This window comes from Microtus ochrogaster, unplaced genomic scaffold, assembly GCF_000317375.1.
Source record: "Microtus ochrogaster isolate Prairie Vole_2 unplaced genomic scaffold, MicOch1.0 UNK76, whole genome shotgun sequence".
In the NCBI taxonomy this organism is placed as follows: Eukaryota; Metazoa; Chordata; class Mammalia; order Rodentia; family Cricetidae; genus Microtus; species Microtus ochrogaster.
In genome coordinates, this window is record NW_004949174.1 from 233,986 (window position 1) to 257,325 (window position 23,340).

Here is a 23,340-nt window from a genome sequence, read left to right on the forward strand (position 1 = left end):
GGGGAGGGGGGGAAGGGTGAGAGGAGGGGGAGGGAAATGGGAGGCTGGGAGGAGGTGGAAACTTGTTTTTTTTTCCTTTTCTCAATAAAAAAAAAAAAGAAATCTATAGCCTTGGTCTTTCAATTTAGAAACCACATAACATAGTACGAAAAGACTCAAATACCTCAAATTTTCATGTAAGAAAGAACTGAGGATTCTGACAGGCAGCCATTACTGTGAATTTCCAGAAAGCCATTTTGGGTGTCCCAGACATTCCTAGTACTCCTTTTAACCTCCAGAACCATGACACACACTCATTTGTCCTAAACAGCTAGATTTGGGGAGTCATTTAGCAATAGAAAAGCAGAGAAATTTTTATAGTCCCATGAAAGTAGGATTTGACCTTTTAAAACAATAAATAAACTGGAGATCAGAGAGGTTAAGCAGGCTTTCCAGAGTCAACACACCTCCCATGTGAAACAGACTAGGGAGGAAGCCAATTCTAGCATCTAAATGAGTGATTTGCAGGCCCATCAGCCAAAACGGAGAGCTGGTGAGAATCAAGTTAGAGAAAAAGGCAGAGGGCATGCTGTTATTCTTTACATTCTGGACTAAGAGCAAAGCAGACAATGGATAGAGACAAAAATGAGACGATGCGATGAATGCAGGCAGGGGAGATGGTGTACTGAGTGCAACCAAGTGAACTCAGGGGACATACCCAGCAGGCACCTATCTCACTGCCCTGTGGGCTCCAGCATTCTTTAGAAAAATAACAGTCTTGGCGAGATTTGTAGACAAAAGCTAGACCCGAGTGTTTTTGCAATAAATTAGTACTCCTAATTGCCAACTCTTGTCTGTGCCCGGAACCTTTCACTCATTTGCTTCCTTCCATAAATACTTAGGGCGCCTGTACATGAAGAGCCTGCCCTTGCCCGAGGTTCTGACTCTGCAGTGATGATTCCTCAATCACTCCTACAGCCAAGAGCATGTTGTGCTTGCTTAGCTGGCTTTCCCTAAAGGACAAAGGGAAGTCACTGAACGGGGAGTCTAGAGTAAGGCTGTAACGTGATTATATTGTGTTTCAGCAAGAACATATCAGGTACAATGGAGAAAACAGAAGGAAGAAAAGTAAACTACAGACAGATGAGTTCAAGGAGAATACTTGGAAGTAAGAGATACCTGGGAAGTTCCCAAGGCACACACTTGCATGTTCATACTCACAGGTACCCATTCATGTACAGAAACATGCATAGCCACAAATGTATACCAGACTCAGACATGAAAAAAAGGAGAAAGAAATAAAATGCCCAGGTGGCCAAGTAAAATCCACTTAAAAACCTGAGAGAGCTTGAAATGGAGTTCTAGACACAAAAATACAGAGTTTAACAGAGCTTCTTGCTGTTTGTTGGCAGCATGCCACAGCTCCTTTAAGAGATGTTTTCCTGACTCAGCAGTAGCAAAAAAAAGTGAGAATTTGAAATGCAGGTTTTCTGGGTTGTGCTGCCAGCATGACTTCTGGCCTCCTTTGGGAGACCATTTAGATGGGTTTGTGAGCAGGGTGCTTTGGCTTGCTTGATGGCAACATGGACTGGCTGTGTGTCTGGGAATGGGGAAGTGTGTGTGACTCTCAGAGGCACAAGTGGCTCCAACATGCTGGACTGGGTGGAGCAAGCAGGAAGTTCCATATATATAGTAGGAATGCCGCAGCTTAAGATTTCAAGAAGTACTTAAGAAGTGTTCCTGGACAGTAAAGAATTACAGATATACAATAGGACAGATTCAGACATAAAAGACCTCTAAATGATTCACAGTGTTGGATAAATGTATGTAGGATTGGGAGAGGAAGAAAAGGAGTATAGAGAGTTATAAAGAAAATAAATGGTTTTAAACAAAACGAAACAAAGTTTTTAAAGAGACAGAGTACAGAAAGTCATAGATTAAAGAAGTAAAGATAATAAAATAAATGTTAAAAAGTCATAGAGTAAATATAAATAAGCCACATAAAAGGAATATACAGAGAGTCTAGATTATTATATTATTTTGTCTTCTTTGAATTTTTTTAACTGTGAAGGAGCTAAGCACAGAGAGACATTTCATTGTATGGATTGTTAAGCTAAACCAGCATGTATAGTATAAAGGCATCTTGACTTCAGAATTTGGGTCTAAGGATATTTTGCTTTCGAAAAGAGGTTCTTCTTTTGTTTCCACAAAGGATGAGAACCTGTAAATTGCTTCTAGACTAATATGGTTTGATGGATCAAGACTCCCTGAAAGGTTGCCCTGAACACTCCCCAAAAAATTACTTTACCCAACTGGTGATGGAGATGAACCTAGCTAGCACACAGGATACATCATGAAAGATCTGATTAACAATTTTCCCAACCAGCAGGAAGTAGTCTAGAGAACTATGCCCAAATTCCCAAATATTATTTATAAATGTTTCTTAACATTTAAAGGGGATATGCTATAGAGATTTTCACTGATATGTTTCTTGGTTTATTGATAAAAATTTAAGGTCAATTTTGTTATATGTCTATTTCTGCTCTGTGTTTGTGCAGCTCATTTTAAAATATTAAGAAATATAGGTTAATAGAGAATCATCTATAATAGTCAAGCTTCTAGTCATGTTAGTTAGGTATTCTAGACATATATAGATATATTTCAGTTAGGTATTCTTCAAATCTTTCAGAGACCTTCAGAATATGGCATTTAAAATGTTTTAAGAACTTAGTACTTTTCATGACAATGAGACACATCTGCTTCTGGCAGCACCAATTTACTTCAAGAGGATGATGGGCATTGAAGAGGATCCTTATGGAGTTTGTTAGCCATTTGGGTAATAAACTGCTCTTGCCTGGACTGCTTGATAAAGTGGACATACAGAACCCACAGAGAAATGACTGCTGAACTTGCCTAAAGGTGAGACCATTCTTTGGGGTTCCTGCTTCATGAAAGAGTCTGATAGACATTCTGCAGGACACAGAAAAAAAGTGAATGACAAACTGCCAAGATAGGTAGAACTGTCTTTGAAATTCCATGCTTCATGGAAAAGTCTGCCAGGCTGAATATGGATGCTCTACAATACAGAAGAACTTTAGGTGACTGTCCAGGCAGTGAGATGTCTTTGTTACTCTAGAGTTTTGGAAGTTGTTTACAATGCACTTCCTGTTTACTTGGTAATATATCCTTGTGGAGTCTTTGATGGAATTGAAGAATATAGTTATAGTTTTACTTAGTTATGAAAACAGATAAAGTAGATATAAATATTGTAACTATAATTCTTACTTGATACCTGTTTTGTTATATGTAATTTTACTATGATAAAGTTAAAGCCTTCCTTTTTGCTTAAACATAAAAGGGAAAATGGTGTGGGAGGTCCCTCTGTCTACGTATTGCTTTTATTGGTTACTTAATAAAGAAACTGGCTTGGCCTGATAGGGCAGAATTTAGATAAGCAGGAAAAACTAAAGTGAATGCTGGGAGAAAGGAGGCAGAGTCAGAGAGAAGCCATGTAGACCCGCTGGACACAGATTCTAGAAATTACCTGGCAGGTCACAGCCACGTGGCGATACAAAGATTACTAGAAATGGGTTAAATTAAGATATACATGTTATTCAATAAGAAGCTAGAGCTTATGGGCCAAGCTGTATTTTAAATAATATAGTTTCTGTGTGATTATTTCAGGTCTGAGCTGTCAAGCATTTGGGAACCAACAAGCGTCTCTTCCTCCAACAGATAGAGAATCAGGGGACTTAATGAAGATAGTTTGCTCTCCAGGGTAAAAGTATGTTATGGAATACTAATCTATACACAATACCTTATATAATAACCTGGTTTTCTTTAGGATCATCATTCTCCATAGCATATAATAAGCAATAACAGAAATGGCAATTTTGGAAACCTACTAGACACTATGTAATAGTCAAAATGTGATCCTTTGTGTTTTCTGCCATGAGAAATGTACCATTATTATTTACTTAATATGTAAGAGTATTAAGCCTGTGTCACTGTTTCATTAATTTGAAGAAATTCAATTATTTATGATCTGTGTACCAGTCATTATGATAAAGATACAGGGCACAATAAGAATAGCTTCACCCCATGCTTCCTAGAGATACTCAAATAGAAGACTCTAGCAATGAAAATGGAGAATGGCAGTAAAGGTTGTCACCTCCAGAATCTAGTCCAGAGTCTGCGAGAGTGTCAAGAGATGAACTGGGGCTAAACTTAGCTCAAACACATCATAATCATTCTCTGAGAGTTAAATATTTGCTGACAGTTGGACAATGATATGCAGTTAAACTGCTTGTGCTTTGAATAAAGATCCAGGATTCCCTGATTTCCGTCTCCATGATGGAAAACCCTGACTAAAGCCACTTAAAGAGGCAAGGGTTGCTTTTGGCCTACATTTCAAGTGTATCATGATGCAAAGACTTAATGGCTGGGGATTGAGGTAGGTGCTCATTGCACCTGCATTCAGGAAGCAGAGACCAGTGAGTGCCTGTGTTTGGTTCACTTGCTTTTTTTCACTTGTCTGGAAGTTAGGATTGGTCTTCCTGCCTCAGTTTACCTAATTGAGAAGGTTATCATAAACATGCCCAGAGGCTAACAGCCTAGATAGTTGCTTGCAGGATTGTCCAAATCCTTGTCTTCTACATGGCTCTAAATCTTGCCATGTTTAAAATTGGTATTAACCACTACATACCTCTAGTGTTGAGAAAAGGGGGTCAAAAGTGGGAAGCGGGTTAGTTCATTTTACCACCATGGCATAGTACAGCAGAATGCATCCTCGCTCTCTTTCCCAAACAATGGCATTGGTGTCTGTCTGGATCATGTGAGAAGAGGTGGGCTACCAATCAACACTACTCCAGCTATTTAGACCCCCAATTCTTCAAGAACTACTTCTATGGAGGAGAAGTTTGTTGATCACTTCTTTTCATGCAAACTTAATCCAACTAGCCTGGCTGTGGATATGTGGTCGTTAGGATAAGCGAGCCAGCATCTCTGAGACCTTTTCATGGTCCAAGATAAAGAACTGAATGTGTGGCACTAAGCACGTGGGTATCCATGACTGATAGGTGAGATAGGAAGACACTGCAGATCGCTCTGCAGTTATCAATTTCATTTCTAGCCACATGTCATTCTTTCTGAGAAAATTACTGTCAGCTTTTAAAATCATTTTTACATTTTCAACTTGAGAAAGAACTTCTTTCAGGTACTAATAAGGTATTGCGTGCCTTACTCCCAGCTATAACGTTCAAAGCACTGTAAATAAAATATAATAAAACAATGACAAGTATTTAAGTGAGTTCATGGCTTTTGATTTTTACATGCAATCTTTCATAGTTGGCAAATACACCACAAGAAATTGTGAATCACTGAGTGTGTGACTCATATTCCTAAGTTCTGTTTGTGTGGCAGAGAGCTGTGGGCTCTGTGATTCTGGGGGGATTTCAGTACAATTGAAATGTTTAAGAATATCCTTTTTAGGAGAGCCAAGAGGTCACGGAGGGAACTCATACACCATTGAAATACTACAGGGGACTCCTAACACAAACATCTTCAATGTCATCAAGATAAAAGAGGACACTGTAGATGTGGGAGCTTTCTGCACTAGTTGAGTTTCGTTATTAAAGTTACAATGCACACAGTAGGCAGACTATTACACTGATCAACTCATTAATGACTTCTATAGCCCAGGATCCCCTTTAAGGTTGGCTTGCTGAATTTCAGTGGTTCAGATAAAGAGATAAATCATCTTTTGACTCTGATAAAGCTCCAGAACTTTATGAAGACTTCTAATTTATTCAGCATGTCTTATCCCAGAGAGGTGGGGACTTTGGAGTGAACTTTCAAGGAATTTCCTCAACTTGCCCATATTGCAATAAGCTTTGCTAATTTGAATAAGCAATTTTTATTGCATTTAAAATTAATGGAAAGATCAGTACTGAACCACCTTTTCCTTTCAGTGACTTGGAGCCAATGTCGATTCACAGTGCACCCTTGTTGAGCTGACTGGAGTATCTGAGGGGTGAATCAAGGTTGGGATGGGAAAAAATTCGGATAACAGCATCCATGACATTTCATATATTCCATGATGTAATCCATGACTCCAGATGTGGTACCTTGACCTCCGACATCTGGTGTGCAGATGGCTTTGTTTTCTAAGGATGCCATGACTGCAGAGCGGATCTTGTTGGCATGGGATTGAAGATCAAGGTAGTCCAGCATGATACAGCTGGTTAGCAGCATGGCGACAGGATTGGCAATGTTTCTATGAGCTAAATCTTTACATATTTCCTTTGAGCCCGTCTCAAATACTGCATATACATCACCATAATTGGCTCCAGGTACCAGCCCTGACCCTCCAACCAGCCCTGTGCAAATACTGTTGATAATGTTGCCGTAAAGATTGGGCATCACCATGACGTCAAACTGTTGGGGTTTGGATACCAACTGCATGGTGGTGTTGTCTATAATCATGCTCTCTAAGGTTATCTGCGGGTAGTGAGCTGCCACATCCTTACAGCACTGGAGAAAGAGCCCATCTCCCAGTTTCATGATGTTGGCTTTGTGAACAACTGTCACCTTTTTGCGCCCCATCTTTTGCGCCAGATTAAAGGCATGTTCAGCAATGCGCAGAGACCTGGTCCTTGTCACAATCTTTAGACTTTCTACTACCCCTTTCACGCTCTCATGCTCCAGGTTAGTGTACTCGCCCTCTGTGTTTTCTCGAACAACTATGATGTCTATGTCCTTGTGCCGGGTCTCCACACCAGGGAAAGTCTTGAAATGGACAACACTCGCATAGAGGTCAAGGGTGGTACGAAGCTTGGTGTTGTGAGATTTGTAACTGACAGGCAGTCTGTGATCCGTTGCGATGTTGCCCTTCAGAGCAACACGGTTCCGACGGATGGCTGTAATAGCCTGGTCAACCTCATTCGCGTTAGATGCGGAGGTCATCCATACTTCCTCAAAGTCCACCGGCACACAATTTAATCTGAATATTCTCTTGACATGAACCATAAGCTCAGGCCCAATGCCATCTCCAGGAATCATAGTTACTGTGTGCCTTCCACCATACTTAGCTGGGGGCGGCACTGTGTGATATAAGCAGACATTTCTCCAAGGGATCAGAAGCTCAGGTACAACTGCCCTAGAATGGCCAAGAAGAGCAGGACGAAGAATTGCTTTCACGGAGCAGCTGGCTGCGGCCAACATCTTCGCTATCACAGCTGTCCTCTTGCTCTTTCTTAGAGAGAACATCCACTGGAGTTCCGAATAAGTGATTCTTTTCTGAGTCACAATTATCTCTTCCACCCCACCCCCCACCCCCTTACATTCTGTTCTATTCCATTCTATTCTAATCCAAAACCGAGACAGGGAAAGATAGGGTGTCTACGCTAAAAGCTACAAACATTTTGAGGTTGGGCAATAAATTCATACATCATATTATATGTGCTACACTCTGCAAATATGATTTTTTAAAATATTTTCTTTAATTTTGAAAATTTAACACATGGATACATTGTATTTTGATCATCTCTATGACCTCAGTCTTCATCCAGCTCCTGCCGGAACGACCTACCACAACTTCCTAATTCCACGTCCTTAAAAAAAATCAATAGCAGGCAAAAGCATCAGGCACAGCTCCTATTTCTACAGGGAGGATAGTGGGCAAGGAGGACTCTCAGGAGTCCCACAAGAAGACCAAATTATACAACCATAACAAAAATACAGAGGGCCTAGTTCAGACCCATGTAGGCTCCCTGATTGCTGGTCATCTCTGTGAGCCCCTGTGAGCCCAGGTAAGGTATTTCTGTGGGCTTTCTTGTGGTGTCTTTTAGCCCTCCAGCGCCTACAAATGCCCACTCCCCTGCCCACAACCTTGAAGGATCCCAAAGCTCTATCTAACATTCTGCTGTGGGTCTCTGCATCTGTTTCTGTCAGTCACTGGATGGAGCCTCTCTGATGATGATTATGCTATGCTCCTGTCTATAAGTATAGCATATTATTTACTAGAAATCATTTCATTGACTTTTTGTTTTTGTTTGTTTGTTTGTTGCCTACTTTTGGAGCCCTTTCCTTCCTAGTGAGTTTCCTCAACCATGCTTAATATGAGAGGAAGTGCCTACTCTCATTGCAACTTGATATGCCATGTTTGGTTGATATCCCTGGAAGGCCTGCTCTTTTCTGAAGGGCAATTGAGAAGGAGTGGATAGAGGCAAGGAAGGGACTGGGAGGAGAAGAGGGAGGGGAAACTATGGTCAGGATATAATATATGGGAGAATAAATTTTTAGAAATCAATCACCTACTGACTCTAATTAGCACTTCCCACACATGTATGGGTGAAGGGCCATCCCTTGCAGCAACATGCCAGTGGCCATATCCCTAAAGAAAAGAGACTCTTGTCCTTAAAAGCCTGTCTTTGAAAGTCATAGGCTCTAGGGGAGACCTAGTATTGTCCTGCTAAACAGTTGTGTTAACAAACTGTCTTTTAAAGTTGTCTGTATCCAGAGATTTGTGCCACTGATCTCAACCTCGGTCAGAGAAGCCTCTTTCTGCAGTAGATGATGATTAGTGCAGAGATTCTTGACTGGTTAAAATGCTGAGACTAAGTGTCACTGAGCACAGCAGAGCTGTAGACGGGACAGCTACATCAACTTCCTCCAACCTGAGGCTCAGGGGACATCAAAATATGAGTCAGAAAGACAGGAAAAGAGAAGAGTTGTGAAGTGCTGTGTTTGGAGATTTCATGACAGTTGCATACAAGATTTTAATGTTTTTAACTAGACCTTATTTCTTCAACAATTCTAGAGTCACAGCAGAATTGGAAGGGAGATAATGGTGTTCCTCACATGCCCAAGCCATGAGACAGCCTCAGATTTTCTTTCCCCTGGTCGGAATCCTGCCTGCAAATGATGCAGGCTTAGTAGCTGATGAATGAACATTGACAAAGCTTTGCCACTCATAATTATGGTTTGCTTTTGGCTTTTCTTCCAATTTTAAACCTGATATAGATTTGCACAAATATATGATAGCATGTATCCATTGGTATGGTGTTAGAATCTGGTTTCTTTTTCAACACATTCTAGGAAAATCATTGGGTAAGAAATGCAATGCCTTGGAACTATCTATATACTTATGGAATGAACATCTCTGGAGCTGAGCCCCAGAAGAATATGCTTTAATAATGTTGATCCATACTGAAATGTGAGTGACATTGGGCTAAAAAAATGACCCTGACAGACATTATGAGCAGGGTGAAGACAGAGATACAAAGGACAATCCTTCCAGGGATATTTAGCTCAGTATGAGGACTGGGTTAGAGCTACAGAAACTGAACATCATTTGGAACATATTTAACAGACTGGAGGAAAGATGTGCAGTCAATGGAAATGGGCCATACTGGAAGAGTGGTCCATTGGGTGAAGACAGAGGATCCAAATGAGTTCAGTTTCAGGATGCTACATCTCTGGAGTCCGGAAGACATCCACATAATGAACCCCAGTGAGTGGCTTAATAACTGAGTCTGCAGACCCTGATGAGGGCTCCTGGGTGATAATCTATCTTCAGGAGTCATCAGTGCATCAGAGAGTTACATAGGAGTGTGAACAATAACCTAAAGCCAAGGATCCCAACTTTGCTTTGGTTATAATAAATGACAAATAATATTCACAGGAGATAGTCCCATTAAGTTACACAATACATATACACATATACATAAATATGTGCACACATAAAGCAGTTGACCAAACAGAGCAAACTCTCTCTAAACTGTTTCGTAGAAAAGAGTTATAGAAAGCAAAATTTTCCGAGTAAATGATCATGGAATCTATCGGTTTTAAACCATGTCCCTTTAAGGGAAAGAATGTACATGAAACTTTTCTAATATTAACACCATACTAAACTATACATCAAAGTACAATCTGGGTCTCTCCAGGTAATATTAGAAGAGCAGCATGCAGTAACATAGACTAAGAAAAATAATTATAATCTCAGCATCAAAATGTACAGAAATAGTTTTTCCATATTGTCTTCCTATTAGTACAAAGAGCATAAGTGACTGAACCCCTCATTTGGATGATGGTATTGTTCCCAGTTTGGAAGCTTTAAGGGGAGTCTCACCCTAGTTTCTGTGCCATGAGGATACAGGTAAATATTCACGCTTTGTTAGCATCTCTTCTTAATTAGCTATGTAGAAAAGCAAGGAACCAAACACACATATACATCCACAGTTTATGGATTGCAGTCTTTCCAAATTATTATAACTATTTTTAACATCTTCAAGAATTTCATTCATTGTATTTTGAACATTTTTTCACACTCTCCCCCACCTCCTCTCAGTTCCACCACCTAAATTTGTGTCCTCATTTTTAAAAAATCACTCAGTCTCTTTGGCCTGTATAATTTCAAGTCTGCAGACATGGGCAGAATAAGCTTACGTTTAAGTGCTTGTGAATGGTTTACTTCTTCAACAGAATGAAGATCTACCAGTGACCACACCCTGAAGATAACTCTTCCCTCTTGGCAGCTATCGGTTACCTACCGTTTCTCAGCTAGTGGTGGGAATTTGTGCCCACCTTTCCCCTATCTGCTGGAATTTGGTCTCTCTTGAGCCTGCACAGATCTTGGGTATGCTGTCACAACCATTGTCAGAACTGGAACAACCATCAATGACACCTAAATAACATGAGATCATGGACATTTCAGGAAATCTGAGCCAATGAATTATGGCCAACCTTCCATCACAAACGATCCAGGATATAGTACTGAGATCCACATGAGGCAATGTTGTATGCTATGAGAGTAACTCCAGGGTGATTCGGATTCATTGGAAAAGTGAGCCATTAATTCATAAACACTTAAAAATTAAAGCTTATGAATAAGTGCAGTGTTGTTGGGTCATCGCTGATTGTGACGCAGTAAGGTCATGCCAGTGCGGTTGAAAAGTACTTGGCTGAGAAGATATGTATAAAATGGCATAAGAAAGAGATGATGACAATGAAGGGACTATCAGTATTTAAAGTCCTAGAAGAAGGTGACTAGGGAAGAAATACACTGCCATACTGGACATAAGGAAGAGGCCATTGTTCTCTAAGGGAAGTGTCATGTCCTTGGGCAGGACAGTCAACACTGTCACGATCCTGTAAAGAGGAAAGTATGATCAATAAGAACAACCAGGGGCTCAGTGGCAACCTCAACAAAAAAGAAAATTACTGGTTAACAATGTGGGTTTCAGAGCCCAGCATCCTGCTGCATCTGACGTCCGTGTCTCTGTATGTATGTCTCTGGATGTACGTGCATGTGGAGGCATTGGCCTTGGTCTACTTGTCTTCCTTGATAATTCTCCACCTTATATTTTATTATTTTATTTTTTTTATATGTGGATGTGTGTGTGGTGGATATCATGTGTACATGCATTCTTGTGTGTATGACACTTGTATAATCAGGCACATGTGCACGTATATGTGCATGGGAAGGCCTGAGTCCGATGCTGTGAGTCTCTCGCAATCACTCCCCACCTTACCTTATTCGCTAAGGTAGGCTTTCTCAATTAACTCAAACTCATCAATATGGCAAGTCTTGCTAGCCAGTTTGCCCCAGGGGTCTGACTTACTTCAAGATCACTGCAATTACAGTCCAGCTGCCACACCCACCTAACATTTACATGGGTACTAGGGATATGAACCCCAATCTTTACCCTTGTGTGGCAGGGAAGGTACCTTCCTAGTCCTCCACCTGATTTTGGAGTCTAAAGAAAACTCTCTCAGTAAACTCAAACCTCATCGTTCAAGCAAATGGACAATCCAGCAAGCACCAGGGGTCCTCCTGTCTCTCTCAAGCTCCCTAGCAATGAACTCACAGCTATGTACCGCCATAGCTATCTATTTACGTGGGGGCCAGAGATCTGAATGCAGGTCCTCACACGAGCATTGCAAGTACTTCCTGGACTAAGCCATCTCGCTGCTCTTACACTGTGTCTTCTTCAACCTGCAGGACCTCTTTTAGATCCTGCATCCCAGTAAGTAGAGAAGCAAGAAACAAAAGAGAATACACGGATGATGGATTGATAGGCATGCAGATCTCTTAACATCATAGTAACAGTGCTTGCTATGAAGAGAATACAAATACACAGACTTTCAAAGAGTTTGAAGCCTAGACAGGGAGGCTAGACTTTTTATCTATAATATATATACAAATTTTATAAGATATTATATATAAATATATACTTACATATTATATAAAATTATATAATATAAATACATATATTTAATAAATAAAATAAATATATAATACTTATACATAACATATAAATTCTATATATAAAATTTAGCACCACATATCTACTCACATTTATATATATACATATATATGGGTGTGAACAGATGTGAGTGGAGTCACACACACACACACATTATGAATAAATGTTACTACAGATGCGGTGCTTTGTGGTTCCAGCGCTGGAATGTCTGATTTATGTCCTGGAAAGGAAGGTAAGAGAGGGTCTTCAGATCAACTATGAAGAATGACTAGCAGCAGAGAAATACGGATGGAGAGAGGGACTTTCAGAAATGGAAACAAAATTAAAAGGCCTGCGGGGCACACCAAGTGTTCCTGGTTGGCTGCATTTATGTGGGAAAATAGGGACGGACAAACTGGGAAAGTAATCGGGGTCAGAAATCAGAGAGTCTTCAAAGACAAACCTATGACCGCTATGATACCCTGAGGGCAGCATGGAAGAATTCAGAAATCAAATCGAAGGGTTTTAAGGGCTATGACTTTTAAAAGGAAGGCATGCATTAGAAAGAGTAAGCAACACGGGAAGCTTCAAGGAGCATGGTGACTTGACAGCAAGCTCACCTTAATAAAGGTAGAAAATTTTAGATGCACAGAAACATAACACACAGAGAGAGAGAGAGAGAGAGAGAGAGAGAGAGAGAGAGAGAGAGAGAGAGAGAGTGAGTGTTCTTCAGGTACATTCGATGTTCCAAAAAACCTGATAATATTGCTTTTCATTTTTTCCCCCAAACAACCACAGCCAGTGTGCTCCATGTTCTCCATTGCACATTCACACAATCTTTGCACAGACCCTGCTTTTATCATTTGACAGCAACAGAAGTAAGATGCTAAGGAGATTAATAATTTCTTATAACTCCACAGAACACTGGGCCTTGGTCTCTTCACCCTGGTCTGTGTTCTTCTCCCACACACACTGTAAAGCTTTCCGCGGGTGAGCAAGAGTCATACTCACGGACACACTCATCGCCACAGCAGAGCTACAAGCCTTTAGAAAGTGTGCTGATAATCGTGCAGAACTAAAACTGTCGGCAAACCAGCATCTAGATAAAGGGTCCTTCAAAGGCATGTTTTTGCACTCACCCCTCCTCAAAGACCCAATGAGGCTCTGCATTTTCTTTTCTTTCTCCTGGTGTTTAAGTTTGCATATTTGCAAGGGTCATGAGGATCACAGAGGATAAAAGTTTTGATAATTAGAAAGCAGAAAAAGGTGGTGCCTGCTGTCTCAGACATGGAAATCCAAATGCCAAGCATAGCCCAGAAAGAAAAGGAAATAATTGGGTTTACAACAGAGAAGGAAAACCCAGGGACTATCAGATCAAGGGAGGACAGTGGGGCTAATGTCTATTTAAGAACTAGATGTCCAGTCAGTTTTTCTGCATTCTGCCCTGTCAGGGGGCTGTGGCCCCACCAGTCTAGGAGAAGACGGTGCTAGGAAACACCACACACAACAGAATGCCGACTCAGTATTGACGACCAGGGAAAGAAGAAAGCCATATTGAATGTTAGAATATGGCTAACACTGCCTTGCCAAGTGTAATCAGTATTTTCACCAGTCCACAAAACCCTAACTATAAAATCCTGACAGTCAGGTGCTTCCCAAGAGAGGGGCCCCAGCCGAAGTCCATGTCAAACTACACCCCAGAGATTAGTGGTTATCGTTTGCTGCTCAGATCTGGAATATGAGTGAAAAGCCAAGGTGAAACACTGGTGAGAAACGTCTAGAATGAAAAGCAGATGAACATTTTATGGGAGGCAGGTTCAGGAACCAACTTCACACATCATCACTAATGTCTGAAGGGGAGAAGGACGGAAGAGCCATGAAACAGAAAGAGTGTGTTCTGAAACAAGGTGGTGTGCTCGGAGAAACGACGATGGGGAGGAAAGAAGCAGTGCTGAGATACAGAAGAGGGGAGGGCGCTGGAAGACACAAGGAAAGATGTCCACATATGGAAACACACATAAGTGCGAAAATTAACGAGAAAATCCCGAGACTCGGCATCACTATAACAAGCACTAGTAAAAGGGGTGGAAGGCAAACATGTTGAAGTCAAAGACTACAGACTTCCCCCAAGTCTTAAAGCAAGACATATTTGCACATCTGAAGTTTACGAGTGCCAAATCGAAACAGCCCACTGAGTAGCCATCAGAATGAAGGGAAATGAAACCAGTTTGTTCTGGTTTCATATCCATTGTTGTGACTTTAAAGAACTCCTGAGAAAAAGCAAGGATTGATCTGGGTTACAACGCCAAGTTGCAGCCCATCATTTCAGGAAAGTCAAGGCAGCTGGTTACATCACATCACAGTCAAGGGGGAGAGAGCAAACACATCCTTGCTTGCTTCCTCTTCCCATGTAGGTCTCCCTCTCTTCTCCTCTACTGAAATTGCTGCCTAAGAAATGGTACTGCCCACAATGACCTGAGTTTTCCTACATCAAGTAAATATAAAGATAATCCATGATAATCTACACTAGAAAAGCATCAACTGAAACTCCCTTACCAGGTGATTCCAGGCTGTGCCAAGCCGATGGTTAAAACTGAGCAGCACACTGAGTCACCACGGAACACAAAGGAAGGGGAACCGGAAGTACACTGGGGTTTTGAAATAGCATACCCTAACTTAAAATAATGCCTTAAAAATCCCATAGAGAAGCTGATTTAAAGAATAAAATATTTTTTTAAATCACTAGTCTTCAATGGAGGTTAAATTAATTTAAAAACATTTATATTTTGCATATTAGATTCCAGATTTATAAGCAATTTATAAATATTCAGCCAACACTTTTTTTAGAGAGTCAGTCTCAAAACTTTCACACCACGCACCTCTTATTGGGTGTTTTGTCAGGCTAGAAGAGTAAGAGAAGGAAAAGCAGAGATACAGCGCTGAAAGCCAGGGCTCCCCTCCACAGGGAGAGGCAATGGGCATCCCATGGCATGAGCCGTGGAGTGAGCCTAGAAACCAATCAAAGTGGGGCAGGGTTTTCAGATGAAGCAGCTGATGTCTCATGGGGCATTTATTCCTTGGGTGGGAGCTTAAGAATAAATTATGATAGGTACATAGTAAATTAATCAAGAAGATGATTAATTAATGCTAAGGGGAACAAAGGGCCTTGCATGCAAGAAAATCAACGCTGCATACCCTGTAATCTGTTCATGACCACCACATACACAGGCACAATGATGAAAACACAGAACACTGACCTAGCTAGAGTACAAAGCAATAACCAGTAGCCAAACTAACTTGCATGAGGGAACAATCTACAAATGGTCAAAATTGGAACTATGATGGCGTATTAAGGATTGCACTGCTTTAAACACCAAGGGAACAGTGAGAGAATCTGCTAACAGATTTGAGCATGGTTGTCCTAGGGGTGGTTAGGAAGTCCGGAAGGGTTCCCGGGGCCCAGTTTTACAGAAAGCCTTTGAGGCAGTGAGACCTAAGAGTTGAAAGCCACAGATGAGATGCTCTGGGTTCTAATTCTGGTTGCTTTTCTTAGAGCTATGGAGTCTGACCCTGACAGAGCTGCTTAGGACTCTTCCCTTATAGCTGTGATTCCCGAGACTGGAGCAAACGGGTAAACCCTCTCTGCCTCAGTTGCTGCTTCTGTAAATGAGGGTAATAGCTTCCTCAGAGAGATCAGTAAGAATTGAATATATGCAACTTGAATGTTGCCTCGGGCATTATTACTCACACAGACTGTATTTGGAGCATCCTTAGTCAAAATAAGACTAAAATAATATGTTAGTTTACTGTATTTGAACTCAACTTGTACATGATGATCCAAATTTATAATTTAAAAAATTCTAAGAAGACACCAGGATGGTGGTGCACTGAATACTTTGGTAGTTAAGGACAGCCCAGCCTCTTAGTATCCTCATTTATTATCTATTCACACATAGAGGAAATTCCTCCACTTACAGAATGTTGGAGGCACTTTGTATCCCAATCTCCCATTACTTAACAATTTGAGAAATTGATGTAAGGTTATTAATATGTCTTCTAGAGGGAAATGAATGAACTCCTATTTGTAATTCTCTCCTTACCCAGAAAAAAAACTATTTTAAGATCTGTCTTCATATTGTGTGAATACTGACTAATTTTTAATAATTCTTGAGCCTTCGTGAGCATGTGCTAAAAATTCATTCACCTAAAGAAAAAGTGAGAGGCAGTTCAACAACCCTCAAGACAAAATATTATTTCCCTCCCGCAGATGGGGCCTCTGTCTGCTACATGCTGATTAGTTAGTGGCTGGGATGCCAGCTAGCAGAGCTCTCCTTCACTGAATTACAGCTTGGCATGAATGCCAGCCAGAGCACAGAAATGTTCTAACCCAAGTGATCAACCAAAGACGAGAGCTCCACGTGGCTTTCACTCCCTGACTGTCATAGATTATGTCAAAAATAAAAGATACCAGGAACGAGCCAATAAGCCATGCGTGCATATCCACACTGCCATGACATTGCAAGTTCCTCTCCCTGTTCACAGTGACCCCTAATAAAGACATTCTCATCGGACTGAAGCCGTCTCGGGGATGGTGATCTTTCTGTTTCCTGCAGCAGCCTGGACTACTGCCTGTCAGCGATAATTGCCAGTTGAACAGAGAACTTATCACTTGCCTATTATTCTGTTAACACATCCACAATAAGAAGTAGGAAAGGAACACAGGACAGTGAAGCTTACTAGAGACGTAAGAGACAGGGTTGTGGCACTCACCGGAGTTTGAGTGTCAGGAAGATTACGTAGACAGACTAAGCAACTGTTGCCAGAGGCAACCGAGATAGGTCCGATTTGCAAAAATCAATTTCAGCCACATGTGGCGGAGTCAGGGTCTCCTCACACCAACAGACTTCTTGGCTGCTGCTTGATAGAAATATTTTGAAAGATTTTATGAAGACTCTGACCCTAAGCAAATGATGTCAACTCTCAGCTTTTGTGCAGGGGGAATTTACTTCTCTCTGGAGAAGCGTCAGTTGCTCATCTCCAACATCAAGCTTGACGGTAGAACCCGGTGGAGTCTATCAAGGAATAAGCTCAGAGGGACAGCATTTGCATGTTGAACGCTCTCCACGCAGAAGCTGCGGGAAGGGTGCAGAGTGTGGCGACAGGTGCCTGTAGTCCTAGAATGCAGGAGAGTGAGACAGTGGAACCACAAGGTTGAGATCAGCCTGGGCTAAGGAGAAAGCCAGAGGTCAGCCTGCGTGACACAGTGAGATAGCTTTACAAAAACCAGGCAGAGTTTCTCGGGGACCCCGGGTGCCATCCTCACACCTGAAGGATGGAACTCGGACTGCAGGTGGCTCTTGTGCCGGTGCTCCTTCTGCATAGGTACCTCCTTCATTAGCCGTTTGTCATCTGAGGGATATTACGGGTTCAATTACCTAGCCGAGCAAGTCCATGTGGAGGAACATGGTGAGTCCTCTGGACGCAGGCCAAGGAGCAGTACAGCTGCCTCATGCGAGGGATTCATTGTTGGTGTTTTGAGAGAATTCTCCACATTGATTTCCATAGTGGCTACGCTTGTTTGCAATCTCACCAACAGGGAGTAAGGGTGCCTGCGTGCCCGCGTCCCCTCCATTCTGACTGGGGTTAGATGAAATCTCAGAGATGTTTGGATTTGCATTTCCTTAATTGATAGGAATAATGAACAATGTCTGAGATATTTCTTAGCCATTTTGATTTCTTCTTTTGGGAACTCTGTCCAAATCCTGAGCCTATGTTTTGAAAGGATCATTTTGCTTTTTGTTTTTGTTTTGTTCGGTTATTTGTTTTCAGTGTTCTTTACACGATGTAGATTTTAATTCTGTCAGGTATGTGGCTATCAAAGATTCTCCTTCATCATTCTGTAGGCCTCCTCTTCCCCTGATGATTTCTTTGGCTATGAAGAAGTTTTTATTTTATGGGGCCAGTCCCTCTTGTCAATTGCTGGCCCGAATACTTGGGCAGAAAGAGTGCTGGTCAGGAAGTCCTTCCCTACGCCAGCACCACGGCGGATACTTCTTTGCTTTCTTCCGCAGCTTCAGATTTTCTGGTTTCACATGTAGGTTTTTGATCCGTTCAGAGTTAGTTTTTAACATTTCGGTTAAAAGCTGTTACCTGTATTTGTATTTAGGTTTTTGATTTTGTCCCAATGGTCCACATGTCTATTTTTGTGGTTATGGCATATTGTTTTCAATACTATCACTCGGTAAAATATGTAGAGATCTGCAATGGTGAACCCTCCAGCATTGATGTATTTTATTTATTTATTTTTGCTCAGAATCCTTTTGGCTACCTTGAAACTTTTGTGGTTCCATATGAACTATAAGCAACTAAGGAATCCTGACAGGGGGAGAAAGAGTCTTCCCTGGGAGAGAGCATATCAGCTGGCTACTGATAACCAAATGGCAAGCCTTGAAAAATCTATCTGCAAGTAATATTGTATGGACTGAGTAGGTTATATTTATATGCATATGTATATACATTGTGTGTGTGTGTGTGTGTGTGTGTGTGTGTGTGTGTGTGTGTGTGTAACAATTTAAAATAGGAAAACAGGCTAGGCATTTATAAGAAAGCAAAGGGGTAACAGTATGTAATTATATTGTAATGTATAAACATACAAACAACCAAGCCAAACTGAAAGGAAAAGAAAAAGAACGAGGAAGAACTGAGCCGACTAATGGAATTAAGGAATACAAGCAGTGGCAGAGACAAAGAGAGCAAGTGGAGGGAAGGGAGGAAGGAAGCACTAGGAGAAAGTGGGGACCGAGAAGGGGCTGCATCTCTGAGCCAGAAGGGAAGCTGGGGAAAGCAGTGCTGAGAAATCATTCCTTTTCGCTAGCATTTGACAATGACTCTGCTCAATTCGGGTTATGCACAACACTCTTAAAATAAGGCACCTGTGCTACGATCCCCACCCACATGGACTCTGCACACATAGCCCTCCTGATTAACAACCTGATACCAGCTTGGATCCCCATCTACATCACACTGCACGCACACCCTCTCCAAACACTGGAGTACGTTTCTTCCCCTATCAGCCATCCATCAAACACAGATTCCAACTCCAGCTATGTCTAGGTGTGAGGAACAGGAGGCTGATACCGCCCGAACTGGTTTTGGTGCTTGTGGTATAAGACAAACTGGTCTCCAAAGAGAGCTTCTGTGGAGAATCTCTCATTTACCATCTTATGCCTATGCATAACTGGTGTTCACGTGATTGTAAGCATTCAGTGTGCAGGGTTTGTGGCATATGCTTTTAATTCTAGGAGGCAGAGGCAGCAGATCTCTCTGAGTTCCAGGCTGCCCTGCTCTACATAGTGAGTTCCAATGCATGGCTACATAATGAGAACCTATACGAAAAAGAAATATCAGATGCTTATGGGAAGGGATATAGAGTAGATATCTAATAATTTAAAAATCGTTACTCTGAATAGAGAAGCACAAACACAAGCCTTAGTAACCACCTCATCCTTCCATTAGAACTCACAAAAGAAGTCCCAGGTGACAACACAACCTCTCTGAGTCCTCTCACTCCTGGGGCCTGTGACTTATAACAGCATGTCTCATCTGCACTACCACTGTTTTGAATAAAGTTTCTTTGCTACTTCTATAAGACCTTGAATTTATCTTGATTCCTTTATTGAATAAAATGCCAAGAACTAGGAAACACCCCCAGCCAATAACTACCTTTTAAAACTACCACTAACAGCTGGACTTGGGGGTGCACACCCCTAATTCCAGCACCAGGGAGGCAGAGGCAGGTTTTTTCTGAGTTTGAGGCCAGTTGGATCTGGATAATGAGTTTCAGGACAGAGAAACCTGTTTCAAGGGGGGAAAATGATTGCCAGAATCCATAAATCCAAAAGCAGATTTGCTTTGTAGATCTGAACATTGCCTGTAAAGTCTTCTCAGTGGGATTTGTTTTCTACCTGGTTTAAAATTCGGGCCAATATCTTCTTAATTCTCAACTCTTAAGTACACAAGAAATAAACCACCAAAGAGAAGCCACCAAGCCACACCAGCGTATCTAGCTTTGGTTCTCAGGGAAAGATCACATACCATTATATAAAGAGTGTAACAGAAAGGTAAAAATTGCATATCATATAATCATGAAGGAAAGAAGTCTGGAAAAAAATAAATAGCCCAATAACCCAGACCATCTGCTCCCTGCATGTCCCTCTGTGGTATGCAAAGGAGATGTTAACACAGTAGTTCTGCCTTGTAATGCAATCACAGTCTTGTATGGGAGATGGTGACAGAGGTGGAGAGGCAAATGGAGCAGAAGGAGGTGTGTGTTTGGATGCTAAGGGACCTAGAACATCTTCCATGAAAAAGTGAGGCAGGAGCCAATTATTTAGAGGGGAGGTGTCCTTAAATAATCATGAATATGTATATATTCTTGTGTGTGTGTGTGTGTGTGTGTGCGTGCGTGCGTGCGTGCATGCATGCGTGTGTGCGCGTGCAAGGCAGATCCTCTAGAACTGGAGTTCCTGGTGATTTTGAGTTGTCTGAAGTGGGTTCTAGAAATCAAATTTGGGTCCTCTGAAAGAGTAGTATATACTCATAAATGGTGAACCATATGATTCAAGAGCCATATCACTCAAGGGAAAATACCATAGCAATTAGCACAAACACATGAAATTGAAGAAAGCATGGTACATTTACCAACATAAGTGAATCTGACAATGCAGAAGGACTGGTGTGGACAGGACTCCCCTGAACGATTTAATCAGACCCTTTCAAGAGAAGCTGGTTAAACGGCCATATTTCCAAAAACAAGAGGAGAAATTTTTCCTATCAGGCAGAGCAATACACATAGTGCTTTGGAAAGGGGATCAGAGAAGAGAGAAAGCCTGACCACTAAGCTGGTTCCCAAAGGGCCTGTCTTCTTGCCTAGTTCCCCAACACTATGGAAAGTTGCCTCCAAAACCCAGTGCCAGATGTTGCTCTAAACATTATCTTGTCAAATTGCACCTCAATTTTCTCTCAGAATCGGGTTCAGGGATGGTGCTTTGCTAAGAAATTTTGTGTTTAAATGGTAGGTCTATTGTGGGTGATCCAAGTCGAGAGGCCTATGTGGCCCACAGTATATTCCAGGGGCTTCCTAAGGATGGCGAATCTGTCCTTCTAGAACAAGGTAGTGGCTTTTCCAGAAAACAGGTAGGGAAGCGCTCAGATTCCTAACAAACTTGAGGAAGCTGAGGGGTCAGCTTTAGACAACTGGCGATCATGGATACTTGAGATAAATTCATCTCAGTTTGGGAGAACATGGGCACCCGCGGGCCACCTTACACATGGAGAGCACTCTCAGTTGGCTCGAAAAAAAGGCCTCCAGACAGTCCTTCAGACTTCATCCCTTTGTTTTCAGTTTGGTGGGAGGGGGCCTGGAATTTCTGGAACATTGTTCATCCCTTCTACCTGCTTGTCATTTCCTAGTATGTCTGTTCCCTTGGCTCCCCTGTGCACTGGAGGGAGGTAAAGGAGACACTTCTGGAAGGCTGTGGGCTTCTTAGTCACTCTTGTGTGCCTGTCAGGTTCTCCCAGCCACACCACATGTCCACAACCCCGAGCTTGTGAAGAGATGAGTGAGAAATGTCCTGGGAAAGGAGGGATGGCAGTGCGGTGTAGCCTAGTAGTCAGAGACCGCCCACACATCAGCCACCTCCACAGATACGGGTTAATGGTAAAGACTACACTGGCTAGAGAGCACTGACGGCTTGGCGTCCACTTAGCAGATCCTGTCTCCCTCGGGCTGTGCAGGCAATCCTCTTGGCCAGTCTCAAAGCCCCTTCTGCAGCTACTGTCACCTCCCCCATGAACTCCTTCCTCCCATAAACGGAACAAACATTACTTTAATATTAACCACACTCATGATATTTAATTTATGCATTTGTTTTCTGGGCATTGGGATTTTTAAAGCCATGTATTAATTCATTCTGAAGGCACAATTTCCATAATGTAATTTCTTGGGTAGAAAGGAAATGGCTTTCTTCCATCATTACATTTTCTTCAGGTACCAATATGAATGTTCCATTTAGCCTTGCAATTAGTCTTATACTTAACATATGCCGACTGCTCAGAGACACATTTATTACTTTCATTGCCTAATGCTGTAGAGGAGATGCTCAGTGTAGTTTGGTACCTTCCATCTCTCAGGCAGCTCCGACAGCTGAAGGGCTAGACATATGGGGAGTGGATCTTCACACATATGCTCCACTCTGTCCTGCAACTGCTCACAGGGTTGCTGCTACAGGGACTCTTCACCATCCTTCATATTTCCATCACCAAATCTATGACCTAGTTTATCTTGGAGATGTCTCATCACCTTTAGTAGTCAGTATAAAAACATCCTCTTCTGGCCTCCCCACTTCTACTCCCTGATAAGACAGACACTGAGGTCCTTCCTGTTGAAATAGGAGCGGTGGGCTGTGTCCCGCCACCCGGCTAGCTTTACCCGAAATAATTACACAGAAACTATATTCTTTTAAACACTGCTTGGCCCATTATATCTAGCCTTTTCTCGGCTAACTCTCACACCTGGACTAGCCGATTTCCAATAATCTGTGTAGCCCACGAGGTGGCTTACCAGGAAAGATCTTAACCTGCGTCTGTCTGGACTCACTAACTCAGCTTTCTTTCTCCCAGCATTCTGTTCTGTTTACTCCACCCACCTAAGGGTTGTCCTATCAAATGGGCCTAGGCAGTTTCTTTATTAATTAACCAATGAAAGCAACAGATTAGAAAGAAATCACTCCCACATCACCTTCGCTCGTGTTCCCACAGACGTTAGGTCTTCTTCACTACGGCTCAGCTGCACAATGCCATCATTACCTGGTTGATAGTCTATAGCCCCATGAAAAAAATCCTTTTGTATCAAGGGCCATGTTTCACTTCCCCGGTTTTATATCATATTTTTGCTTTAAGCATCTGAGGCTTTCTTAATTGACTAATAAGTTTAGGGCAAATAGTAGGATTGCCAGATGTCCCACCTGTTTGTCCCATATGGAACTACCAATGAAATCATTAATATCTCCTCTCCCCCAGAAGCATTGTGAATGGATAGGCTTAAAGATATGTGCCA

The 23,340-nt window shown here is 41.9% G+C and overlaps 2 protein-coding genes across 2 annotated transcripts in view; both read right to left on the reverse strand.

Annotated features, from left to right (window-relative positions):
• Positions 1-23,340, reverse strand: part of LOC102002634 (protein kinase C-binding protein NELL1) — a gene marked incomplete at its 3' end in the record, with an annotated part of 791,170 nt that overhangs the window by 213,708 nt on the left and 554,122 nt on the right. The gene's annotated exons all lie outside the window — the stretch shown is intronic.
• LOC102000032 (probable isocitrate dehydrogenase [NAD] gamma 2, mitochondrial) lies at positions 6,016-7,252 on the reverse strand. Its single transcript, XM_005370343.3, has one exon. It carries the CDS (start codon positions 7,243-7,245, stop codon positions 6,016-6,018), a length of 1,230 nt encoding a protein of 409 aa, XP_005370400.3. The 5' UTR covers positions 7,246-7,252.

Coding starts and splice junctions, on each gene's coding strand:
- LOC102000032 (XM_005370343.3), bottom strand. CDS start 7,245: ATGTTCTCTCTAAGAAAGAGCAAGAGGACAGCTGTGATAGCGAAGATG.